At 35.5% G+C, this 12,787-nt stretch overlaps 1 protein-coding gene across 1 annotated transcript; it reads left to right on the top strand.

The window, feature by feature from the left end:
* The first annotated feature begins 10,176 nt into the window (after nt 1-10,176).
* LOC104854645 (olfactory receptor 7E24) lies at nt 10,177-11,106 on the top strand. The gene has a single exon (XM_010613249.1). The coding sequence runs from the start codon at nt 10,177-10,179 to the stop codon at nt 11,104-11,106; it is 930 nt and encodes a 309-aa protein (XP_010611551.1).
* The last annotated feature ends 1,681 nt before the right edge of the window (nt 11,107-12,787 follow it).

The following is a 12,787-nucleotide window of genomic DNA, read 5'->3' as shown; positions in this document are numbered from 1 at the left end:
GCAGCTACTACATTCAGTTATTCCAAGAACATAGCAAAGATTTGCATCGGCATAAAAATAGTAAAATGTACAAAAATAGAACTAGGTGACACGGTGAATGACTCTAGGCACATTTGAGCACTTTTCATCATTTCATGTTGCTGTGCCTCTTTCAATTTTATCCACCAATAAACTTGCTATTTATAGAAAACAAGAGGGCTTTATATAAAAATGAAAATATGAAGTGACTCAATACTTAAACTCCAAACTTCCTTTAGATCCACACATATAGTGGAGATGGCTGAGTCTCCTTATTTCCATTATGCTCTAAGAGCAGGGGGAGGTGTACAAATTCACACTCTTTGTACATTTAGTAGCAGGTCAGTGATACATATCTAAAATGTTAACTTCCTCACTCTCACTACAATTTCTAGAGCTCTCTACTTGGCCTAACTGAAATTATTTTATGTAATGTAAAATTTCATGGTTAATTATCATTCAAGGATTATTATCAGCAGACTTTAGGGGTAGTTTTGAAAGTTTAAGAGTGACATGATGTATTTAATAGCATTGAATTTTATTGAGAAACGTAAGTGAATCATTGTCAAAGTCAATATATATCTATAATTGTGTTCAGATACACATTCTTCATGCTCACATTGACTGTTAAATTTCACTTGCGTGATATAACAAATTTTGAAAAATTTTATAACAATAAACTGACTAATTTATATCACAGATGTGTATTTGGTAAGGCTCCGCATCCATGAAAGCATTTCATGTGTGAGGAATGAGTGACAAAATCCTTTCAATGAGAGATAAGTTGGTTGACATTTAAATTTGGACTTTGGAATCTCATGGTGCTAGTCCTTCAGTAAGGAAATTTAATCCTGAAATTAGGAAATTTAGGATTAGATATAAAATGCAATAGTTTCAACAGTTCACTACAGGATACAAATAAAACTCATTATGCAAAACCACTCCTGCAAGATAAACTGCTGGGACTGGATGGCTTTAATAAAAGTAAACATATATATAATTTTAAAATTCAATTTCACTAACATTTTATTATTTTTAAGTCAGTGATAGCTGAAGTATGTACTTCTGCCACATTTAAGGTTAGTGGTGTCATGTGTGGCTCCTGATCATGGAACGAAAGATCTCACATCAACAGGACAAGCACCATTGTTCTGCTGTCTAAGCAGCCAACCAGGATTGTAAACTCAGCCCAGTGAAAAATTAGAAGGATGAAATTTAAGGAAAGGAAGACAATTTGTAAAGAGGAAAAGGAAGGGAGAGGAAAAAAGATAGATATGTACTCTAAAAAGCAAGAATCAGGGTAGGGGGATCCTAAAAGTTGGAGGACTCAGAATCCTTTTACTCAGCTGCTTGTGAGTTTCCCACAATGTTCCTCCTGGAATTTTTCATATCTGGATTGGATTCTGCCATCTCTGCCTAATGTCATTTCCTTTGTGGCCTATATGCAGTTTATTTTTCTTCTTTTTTTCTTTCTTTTTTGCTCTGTCTTTTTACTTGTCCTTGACCTACTACTTTAAAAGGCTTTATTTTTGGATAGACAGCTAGTTGGCAAGGGTTTATCTTGTTCATGGTTAGCTTAGAGATAATAAGTAGGCATGTGGATATCTCTCATACCCAGTAATGACGCTAGGGTGTACATTATAGTCATATGCATACATATAGGCATATGTATATATGTGTGTATTTGTGTGGGTGTGTATGTTTGCGTTCAGATCTCTCACACATATGTAGGTGTGAGAGGTGAGAACACATATCTAAAAGTTAGCCACTCCTCGTTTTTCATATATTTTGTTGGAGGTGGGGCCAGTTTATAATTGTTCCCCTGGCTTTCTATCTGTGTCCTGCCAGTAAGCTCCTTTTCTGATCACTTGGTCCGAGTCCCAAGGCCATTTTGTAACTTTCTTTATCCATTTTTTTTCCTCTCTTCACCAATCATCATCCTTGACATGCTTCCTAGTGGAAATTTTCTAGTAAAGTTATTATTTATTTATTTCTCATTGAATTTTTGATACATTTTAGGTATAGAGAACAGTTATATTCATCTTTGGGTCTTGTACCTTTACATGACAGGTCTTGGTTCTCGTGTTTCCCAATACCCCCGCCCTCCCTTCAAGCACTCCTCCCTTCCCTATTTACAAAATATATGATTTTTTTTATTTTCCATTTTTTCCTTTCCCCTACCCTTCCCACTTCACCTAAAGTTTGTTTTTTTAATTCTTCTAGTCAAGAGTAGTCAGAATACCTAAGGAGGCCCCTATTTTATTTTCTCATCTACCAACACTTGCCTCTCCAGTGGTGTCATATTAGTGTTGATATTTAACTAATAGTTATTCATTAAGATTTGGAGTCCAAGAAGGCTAAGGAGAACACTTATATGGAAATAATTTTACAAGAATAAATATTCAGGTCAGCACTTATACCCACAAAGGAGAGAAGTCAGTAAGCACAAAAATGACAAAAATGCTTTTGAGAAATAACTTTCACATTGCAATATTTCTGATGATGAATTATTGATTTTCTTTATGACCACATAATGCAAGCCAAACTCTGTTTAGAAATATTGGAAGTGAAGAATATCTGTACAATTTTCTTAATAAAAATAAGACTTATTTTGATCTAGTCCTGGCATTCAAATTTATTTTAGTGAGAAAATTTTTTTTTCTAGGTAAGGAAGGATATGTCATTCTCTTCATAGTTGAGAAATATAGGATAACTTTCAGTGTGACTATGGACTTCTGATCTCTGATATTCTTAGACTTCTCAATTGTTTACATGAGTATCCTGAAGTACATGTGTAAAACAGTTGATCACTAACTCACAAGCCAGTCTGGAAATATTTCTCAGGAGATGGAGTTTGTCAAAACATAGAGATTGCTGAAGGTGTGTGGACCTGAAGGGTGTACCTGTTAAAATTGAGAACTTGGATTACAAATGTTCATGGCATTTGGTACCTGCACATTTGTTATTCTGTGTAACCATCTTTTCTTTCTCGCAGGCATCCAAGCTATGTAAATATATAACATTCAACATTTGTTTCACAGCTTCATCTCTTGGAAATCTAAGGTACTGTGTACCTGCAGCCTGTCCTCTTGGGACTTTTTCTGACCACGTACCTGGTCACTGTACTCAAGAACCTTTTACTACTTGCTGTCATCTCTAGCTCTCACCTCCACATCTCAGTGATTTTCTACTCTTCCACCTCTCCTGGCCTAATTTTCATCTCCACCATGGTCACAAACATGACTATATACATCCAACCTCACATCAGTGATCCCCCATGTAGATGGCCTCTCTCTTTCTCTCTCTCTCTCTCTCTCTCTCTCTCTGTGTGTGTGTGTGTGTGTGTGTGTGTGTGTGTGTGTGTGTGTTTCTCATGTTTGTGGTATGGATGTCATGCTCCTGACTGTGATAGACTAAAGTCAGTTTGTGGCCCTCTGAACCTCACCAAGGTTCTGGAACTTCAGAAATACTTGCCTTTGTGCATTTGTAGTTTTGATTGTTATATTTACACAGCGCTTGGTTTTTCACTGCCTAATTTTATTCTCTTTTAGTTTACCTATTCAAAGATGTGAAAAATTGTTAATTTCTTATGTAATGTTTCCCATTTCCTTAATCTTGCCTATTTTGACAATTTGTCCAGAAACAGTAAAATATATCTCTAGTTCCATGTTATTGCCCAAACTCAAGCTAATGGATCACTTTATCAGATTACAGTTTGTTTTCCCACAATGAAAATCACCATGATGAAATTAAGAATAAAATCTTCTCTCTTTTTTTTTGGGGGGTACCAGGAATTCAACTTTGGCCCTTGCACTCATGAGGCAGGTGCTAGAACCACTGAACTAAATCCCCAACCCAAATCTTCTTTTCTCATGAATGCCTACTGTCAGTTGTTTGCTTATCACATGGAACAGGTTCGGGAGTACATGATGGATCAGCTGTATTAAAATTTCCCAGAAACAGGGTGCCAGCTTCTATAATGTACTGTGGTCATGCCTGTTCTGAATATCTTTGTTTACAGCCTGAATAATAGAGGCAGTATAAGTACCTCAGATAATTCCACAGATGAAAATTCTAGATTGGGTACCTGTGACATCCATTTAAATATAGTTTGACAAAAGCAAAGCAACCTAATATTTAGAATTATCATTTCTCACTCTCTGGGCATGTTAGTATTGTGATTTTGAAAGCAATTCCTTGTAATTGTTCATAATATACTGCTGGGTGGATGAGAGAGAGATTTAAAGTCAGGTATTAATATTCAGATTGGAAAATGAAATGTTCTTGAAGCTGTAGATTATTGAGTGCTTCAGGAAAATATGAAGGTAATAAAAGTCACTGATGTGCATACAATGTGTTATGTGAATTTTACTTCAAAAATGTAATTAACACAGATAGTGATTTAAATGTTATGCACAAACAGATGTGATTAGGACACAAAACCTTTTCTGAATATAGTGAGAACTCAAGACATCTTGTCAATATTTTTTATTTATTATCTCCTTCATCATTAGATTACAAATTCCTTAGAGGTTGGAATGGCACAGGACAGTTTGGCTAATTACGAGTGCTGTGCATTGAGACTCAAATGTCATATTACTGTCAGTAATTTTCTTGTGCCTTCCATCCTTCAGTTTGTTTATTCCAGTCCAGTGAGCTCCATGGCTATATCTCACTGCCTATAGTGGTCTGATAAAGTTCCTACATGAATTTGTATCACTTTTAATCTTGAGGACAGAGCCTGAGGTTCCATTGGGCAGCAGACATAAGAGAATCTTTGGATCTGCTCTAATTTACTATGACTGAGCAGAGAAACAGCACCACCCAGTAAGTGCCGAGGTAACTCGTACATTTGGAAAGGATGCTTGAAATAGGTTTTCCTTGCTGTAAGGACAAAAATGACAGTTTTGGTAGTCAGATGGGAAAGAATAAATATCAAAATACCAGTCATTAAAATAGAAATTTTATGTTCTTACTGGTAGTGGGGAAGGAAGTATTATTATTTTAAATTTGCTTTCTACAAATTCTGTTTTCCATTGGTGTCTCACTCATAATAGCAGAAACGGGTTCCTTCTGCAGTTTTCTAGACACTCCAAAAGGATGACAAATGCAATGCTAAGGGTGTAGAAGAGGAGGACTGTAACCATACCATCCTGAACTGATTTGGAGGGCTTCCTGCATTCCAGGCACAGAGGCTGCATTGTATGTAGTTTGTTTCATTTCTTGTGTTTTGTTTCCCTATCATTACAAGTCACATTATCATTGCCAATAGAAATGGAAGACCCTGTAATGTTAACAGAATCTGAGTAGGTTTTTGGGTAAAACTGATTACAGACAGAGAGCACTGAATACCAGTCCCTGTAGATTGTCCCTTTAACAACCCAATCTAGTATTTCACATTGCTGGCACTTCAGGAAAAGATGCCTGTGCTCTTTCTTTTGGGGTTTTCTGTTAGTGTTACGGAATGAAGCAGTAAGTGACACACAGAGAAGGAGCAGAATGGAAGTAAAATAACATTTATTAAGCGATAAGGATTGATCACACATAAGCCGTACCTGGATCCATGATACATTGGGTTACAACTCCTCCTTTTGTAGGGTTTCACAGCATTGACTTCATTTGGGTGGTTTCATTTCATTCTCATAGTTCAAATCTTGGTCACAGAATAGTTAATCTTCTCAATCCAGACGTATCAGTTCTTCACAGTTGGGGAGTTTACTTTTAAGATTTGCTTACTTATCTATTCTTGTCCACAGGAAAGGGGATGTTCAGGGTCAGGGGAGCAAAAGTTACCAATGGGTTCTTTCATCTTGATGCTTTTACTACCATGTGGTTCCAGTCTCTTAGGATCTCAAGACCTTGATGTGCCCTGTTATCTCAGGGTAAGACCAAACACCACATTCAGCGATTAGTACTTTCAGTGCCTATTCGTTCTGAGCTAAACAAAGCAAACTGCTGTTAGAGACAGCAGAAGCCATTTTACATTGTAACACTTTATAGGTTTGTGTTATTTATAAAAATTTTCCGTCATTAGCACACAGAACAGAGCAGGGTGTGGCACCAGGACTGAAGTAGGTCAGAAGCAAAGACTAAAAAAGAGCATACACTTGCTAGTACAGCACATATTTCACTCCTGCTACCAGTGCACTATACTCTATCATCTTTCCACATGCTTTTTGTGCATGCGGTTATTTCATACAATATCTCTTAGGGACATAAAAGGTCTGGGTCAAATTTCCACTTCTCGAGAAGAGGGTTAAATAGTGTATCTCATGTTCTTGTGGTTAAAACTGCATTACATCTGCCTAAACATTTCTGTTGCTTAGGAAACAGTGAAATTTGCAGTTCATTGGAAAGAATGTGTGAGATTAATTTTTGATCTTTTCAATTCCACTTATTAAGTCTGTGATACAGGAGAGGTCATCAGTATCTCTGGGACAGAACATTGTCATTTGAGTTGCTTTGCAGTTGGCACAACTGCCCTGTGTATGGGTTAAAAAGTAACAAAGAGCTTGGACTGGAGGTGCCATTTGACCCAGCCATCCCCCTGTTGGGTATCTTTCCAAGAGAACTAAAAGAATCATATCACAGAGAAGTATGCACACCCATGTTTATAGCGGCACAGTTTGTAATAGCTAAATCTTGGAAACAACCTATTTGCCCATCCGTTGGAAACTGGATAAAGAAGTTGTGGTTTTTCTATAAAATGGAATATTACTCAGCCATAAAGAGCGAGAGAATAGATTCATTCATAGGAAAATGGATACATATTGAAGATATACTCCTAAGTGAAATAAATAAGTCCCACATGTGTAAATACCAAATAGTTTCCCTGGTGTGAATATTCTGCAACAATGCATAAGATTCTAATAAGATTACTGACATTTAGAAATGGGAGGAAAGGAGCTAAAGGTGTAGGGAAGGTGTGATACATAGGGGAAGAACAAAAAGGGAAAAGAAAAAAATGTGAGAGAATGAAAAGATGAAAATAAAGTGTTTGTAGATGGGGAGGGGAGGAGGGGGTGAAGGGAGGGCAGAGGTAAGGGGAAAAAATGAGAATCAAGACTTGCCATGTAAAGGTACATGATCCCAACAATGAATGTAACTGTACTGTATCCCTAAATGTACCAATAAACTCAATAAAAAAAAAGTAACAATTGCTCCACATGGGGTTAATATATGTAATATCAAATTAGGGAAAATAGAATGTAGGTTTAAAAATTGTTGATTACAAGATCTTAGTATTATTCAATAACTCTATGATCTGAGCTTACCATTTTCCTACTTTTGCAATGGACATTCTATTTTTGTTTGTAATTATATGCATCTATTTGGAGAGAAATAATGTATTATTCCTTACATCTGACTCTCCACAGTATATACTTTGTTCAAGAGGCATCCTTGATTTAAAGAAAATGTCTTTCAAATACTGAATGGACCCTCTCTTGTTTACAAGAGACACAATAACTGTCATAGACCAGCACGCCTTTGACCTACTTGGTATATTCTCTCCACACATGCATTCCTTTTCATGACTGCTCCATAGAGGTACAGAAACATAAAACAGCTCATGTGTGTGTCATGTGTGTGTCCTTAATTAAGTACATGTATATCTACCATTTGAGGGAATGCAGAGATATTCATCACAAAAAAAAAACACACAGCACAAAAAATTGTGCAGGTCAAGCTGTGTCTAAGGCTGAGACAAATGTTAGAGCGTCACACCATTCCATGTTTCAGGGCCACTTGAATACTTTTTACCATATCATTTCTTGTGCATAGTGATGTTTCTTTATTTTAGAAACAAAAACAGTGACTGAATTCTGAAGTTCTGAACTTCTTATCATTGTCACATCTGTGGAGATGGGTGTAATTCTTTTGATTTTCCTTAAGTAGCATCAGCACAGAGCGGGGGATAGATTCACCCATATTCTACCTCTTGAAACAGGTCAGTAATATGGAAATAAATGTTCATTTCTGACTCCCATCCCAGAGCAATCTTCTCCACCATAGACTAATGGAAACATAATATTCTATATGATGATAATATTTCCTTTATTTTAATAAATACATCATTGTACCACATACTCTAGAAATATTCCTATAAAGTATCTTCACAGTAAAAGGTTGTAAGTGATAATGCAGGGTATTGTTTTGCAAAATAAATATAATTGAAGAATTGTGAAATTTGATATATATTAAGCTTTAGAAATCAGAATTATGCCTAGTGAATAATTTATACAGATTTTTAATAAGTGACTGGGAAGTTTTCACAATGAATTTAGAAATTAAAAGAGGTCATTCTCCAAGGTAAGGCTTGGCATCAATTAAAATATTTACATTAGATCTGTGTTCCTCTCAGGAAAATTTACAAATAGTTGCTCATGGAACCTATTCCATTTCAGATTCAACAGGTATCACTGTTGTAAACTTCTTTAATGAGTTTTAGGTATTTTGTGGTAAGGTTTTGGAAACTTTGATAGGAAAATGATGTACTTAAGAAATCTATGATAGTAAAAGCTCATGGGAACAATTGTTCAAGAGAATGAAATCATGTACAGATACAAAAAAATGCCAACATTTAGATCACTTTCTGGATCTCTATAAATTATTAGTTTTGATGTTCACCTTTTAAAATTTTCGTGTTAATAGATGGTGGTTATTATTTGCTATCATATTAGATAATAACATTGAAGCATTTTCTGAATGCCAGGAAATATTCTATGACAGTGGTTCTCAATGGTGTTTTACAAAATATCAAAAAAAATTTCAATGCATGTATTATCATTACATTACTTTTGGTCTGAGATCTGAGTATCTAGACTTTAAAAAAGTCTCCAAGCAAATCTATACATTAATTATACAGAACCAGTGTTTATTTAATTTAAAAGAAAATAATTAGTACAACCATATAAGGTAGATAATCATTTTATCCATGAGATGCCATTGCATTGTGTGTAGAGGTATTTGCATTACTTTAAGTACATTTTTCTTTTGCTGGTATAATTGCAATTATGTATAAATTATTTAACTTCCTTTTCTGTTTGGCATGTTTTCCAATAATTTATACTGTGGCCTAAAAAAAGACAACATACCTAAGAAATTTCTTCCATGTGGCAGAAAGAGGAGACTGGTAGTACAGCAATCAGTCCTCTACTGTAAGAGGATCAGGAAAACAGTAAATTATATTACCATGCTAGTGTAGAATTCAGAAATGATGAAAAGACAGTGTCTTACAAACCACATATTTTATTGACACTGTAAAGTGCTGCTTAAAATAATTCTCTACAACCTTAAAGATGTCACAGGTAATTATAAATTATCATTTATAATTATTTGAATCATCAATAGTTGAAAGTGCACCAATATCACATTTGTGGTCTGGATATTCTTATATCATTTAAGCTTGACTGAAGTATTATTGTAGAAAATGTAAGTGCACTTAAACTGAGGATAGAAATTATGGTAAAATTTACCTAAAAGGTTTCATTGCCTGCCTTATAAGCAAAAGGACCTGAGTTCTATCCACAGTGTCCCCCCAAAAAAGAAATCATTGTAAATTTTTAATGTGGAACAAAGTTTGAAAGAGTAATTACATTCTTCAAAGGGAAAAACTGGAAATCCAAGATTAATGAAAAACTCCTCAGAGACAACTGGATCTCAGCATAATATGTTCCAATTATGATACATCAGTTTTAATTTAATATTCAGATAATAAAATTCTAGATCTTAATACTTACCTCTACCCCAAATCAAGGTACTTGGTATTATTTTATGAAAAAAGGTATATTGAGTGCTTCTTAATTTCACTGCAATAGAATATTTTTTTCTTTTAGGGGAATGGCTCTACTTTCTTTTATTTTTCTTAAAAGAGTTGGATGTATTTCACTGGAATTGTGATGTTCTGAAGTATAAAGCACCGTTATTTAGAAGAATGCTTCTACAGTAAGTGTGTACAGATGGAGAAGGATAACAAAAATGTCAATCATGAAAATGTCTTGAGGAATTGGCTTTTCCATAATTGAGTAGTGTTGGTAAAGGCTTTGGACTTCAATTATTAGTACTTTATCTGTGAATATTTCAAAAGAAAATGTGTATTACCATTTGTCTGTTTTACTTTTCTAATGACATTTATTTTTGAAAAGTTGCTCAAAAAACATGAAAACACAGAATCTCACAAATTTCTCTGAATTCCATCTCCTGGGCTTCTCAGAAGACCCAAACCTGCAGCTCATCGTCTTTGGACTGTTTCTGTCCATGTACCTGGTCACAGTGCTCGGGAACCTGCTCATCATCCTGGCTGTCATCTCTGACTCTCACCTCCACACCCCCATGTACTTCTTCCTCTCCAACCTGTCCTTCACTGACATCTGCTTCATCTCCACCACAGTCCCAAAGATGATTGTGGACATCCTAACTCAGAACAGAGTCATCTCCTATGAGGACTGCCTGACACAGATGTCTTTCTATGTTTTATTTGGATGTATGGATTACATGCTCCTGACTGTGATGGGTTATGACCGGTTTGTGGCAATCTGTTACCCGCTACATTACCCCACCATTATGAACCCTTCCTCCTCTGCCTCCTTACTCTTGGTGTCTTTCTTAGTTAGTGTTTTGGACTCACAGACACACAACATGATTGCCTTACAATTTACCTGCTTCAAGGATGTGGAAATTGCTAATTTCTTCTGTGAGCCTTCTCAAATCTTTAACCATAACTGTTCAGATCCCTTTACCAATACTATATTAATGTATTTATTTATTTTTCTATTTGCTTTCTTTCCTATCTCATGGAATCTTTACTCTTACTATAAAATTATTTCTTCCATTCTGAAAGTTCCATCATCAGGTGGAAGGCATAAAGCCTTCTCTACCTGTTGGTCTCACCTGTCAGTTGTTTGCTTATTTTATGGAACAGGCATTGGAGTGTATTTGGGTTCAGCTGTGTTACAATCTCCGGGGAAGGGTATGGTGGCCTCACTGATGTACACTGTGGTCACTCCTATGTTGAATCCCTTTATCTACAGCCTGCGGAACAGGGACATGCATAGTGCCCTGAAGAGACTCTACAGAATAACAGTCTGAGATAAAAATGTTGCCATCCATTGGGAATGTGACAGATGAGAGAAGGAGTGAAGGAAAGGAAAAGTAAGGATCGATATGTTGTACATGAACTTTATTCTCTCCTATACTCTGGTCAAAAGAAAAGGTGGGTGAGAACTGAATAAATTAAAATGTTAGCTCCACATGTTACATATTACAGTAATAGTAATAAAAAGTGAGAAAAGGAATATAAAGCAAAAATGAACACCTAGGCCTCTAAATTTGGATTCTCAGTTACACTATATTTGAGGTTTGATGGTTTTAACTCCTCATCATATTTCATAGTAGAAAGTAGGTTAAGAGTCGGGAGCTGCAGAAACTTTATTTTTAAAAATTAATATACATATTTATTTTTGGAAAATGTAAAATTTATAGAGATGGAGGAGAGTGTTTGTTGTAGAAAAATGTCAACACAATTAATGCCAGAAAATTGCACATCAAAGTGGTTAAAATAATATCTTATGGTAATGTATATTTCCCTAATAAACATTGTAAACAATAAGTGACTTTTTTAAAAAGGGAAAAAATTAGCAGAGTGATTAATGTGCCTGATGCTCACCCCCAATACCAGAACAACCTAAATCCTTTTGTGGTTCCTTCTTCTTCCACTCTTATTCAGAAATCCCTAGAGAATGAGATAATATGAATCAATTGGGGTTATTATCCACTCTGTACATGGGATTTCAAGTTTGTACAATAATCAATAATCAGTCTGTAGCTGCAGCCTTTCATGCTTTATAGTTATAGATCCAGGTTTCTCAAGTCTATGTCCCTCCGCTCTGTGGTTGTCTGCATTAGGACACCCACATCTGCAAATGCACTGATATAATCCTGAAGGGAGAGATTGCATTGTCACTGTGCCTCAGGAAAGTGAGGGGTGTTGGACTGCAGTTTGTGCTCTTTACTCAACAGAGAGACAGTTTGAGCTGAAATACGTGGAGAGTGAGGATGGAGGGAGGTTGGACTATGGGATCTACTGTTTCCTCAGCATCAAGGCAATCATGAATCCTTAAGTAACCCAAGGATGAAGATATGCAAAGTTTCAACTGCAAGGATGGTGAAGTTTATATACGTGGATTTTGAAAAGATGGGAATAACAAACTCACTAACTGATGTTCTTTCCTCAGGGAATGCTGTGTATCACATAAAGAATTTCATTTCATATATGTATTTCACAGAGGGCTTTACAGCCACTTGTGAATGTAAAGTACTATATGGAACTTGAGTTGTTACATTGTAGACAATGTAGTTAAGGTATAGGCACATTTTTATCCTTAGTATGTTTATAGGCACATTTTAGGTATTCAATACATTTTACATTCATCATCAGGATCTTGTACCTTTAAGTGACTTATCTTGATTCTTATGTTTTCTTTATAGGTAAGATTTTTTTAAAAAAATCTGCGAATGCACAAAGTTATACTGACCTCTATATACTGATATTAAAAAGTGCCCTCACTTTAAATACTGAATACTTTCTCTGGTGTGAAAATCTAAACGTGTAAATAAGATCCAAATAATATAATTGACAATGTGAAACAGAAAGAAAAGGGCTAAAAGTGTAGCAGGAAGTGGGAAGGATAGGAGAAAGGAAATAAGGGAAAAGAAAAAAAATATCAGAAAATGAAAAAATGGGTATAAAGTTTTTGTAAATAGGGAAGAG

This window comes from Fukomys damarensis, unplaced genomic scaffold, assembly GCF_012274545.1.
Source record: "Fukomys damarensis isolate Sample0158 unplaced genomic scaffold, DMR_v1.0_HiC HiC_scaffold_30, whole genome shotgun sequence".
NCBI classification, from domain to species: Eukaryota; Metazoa; Chordata; class Mammalia; order Rodentia; family Bathyergidae; genus Fukomys; species Fukomys damarensis.
This window is presented reverse-complemented; position numbering and strand designations above follow the sequence as displayed.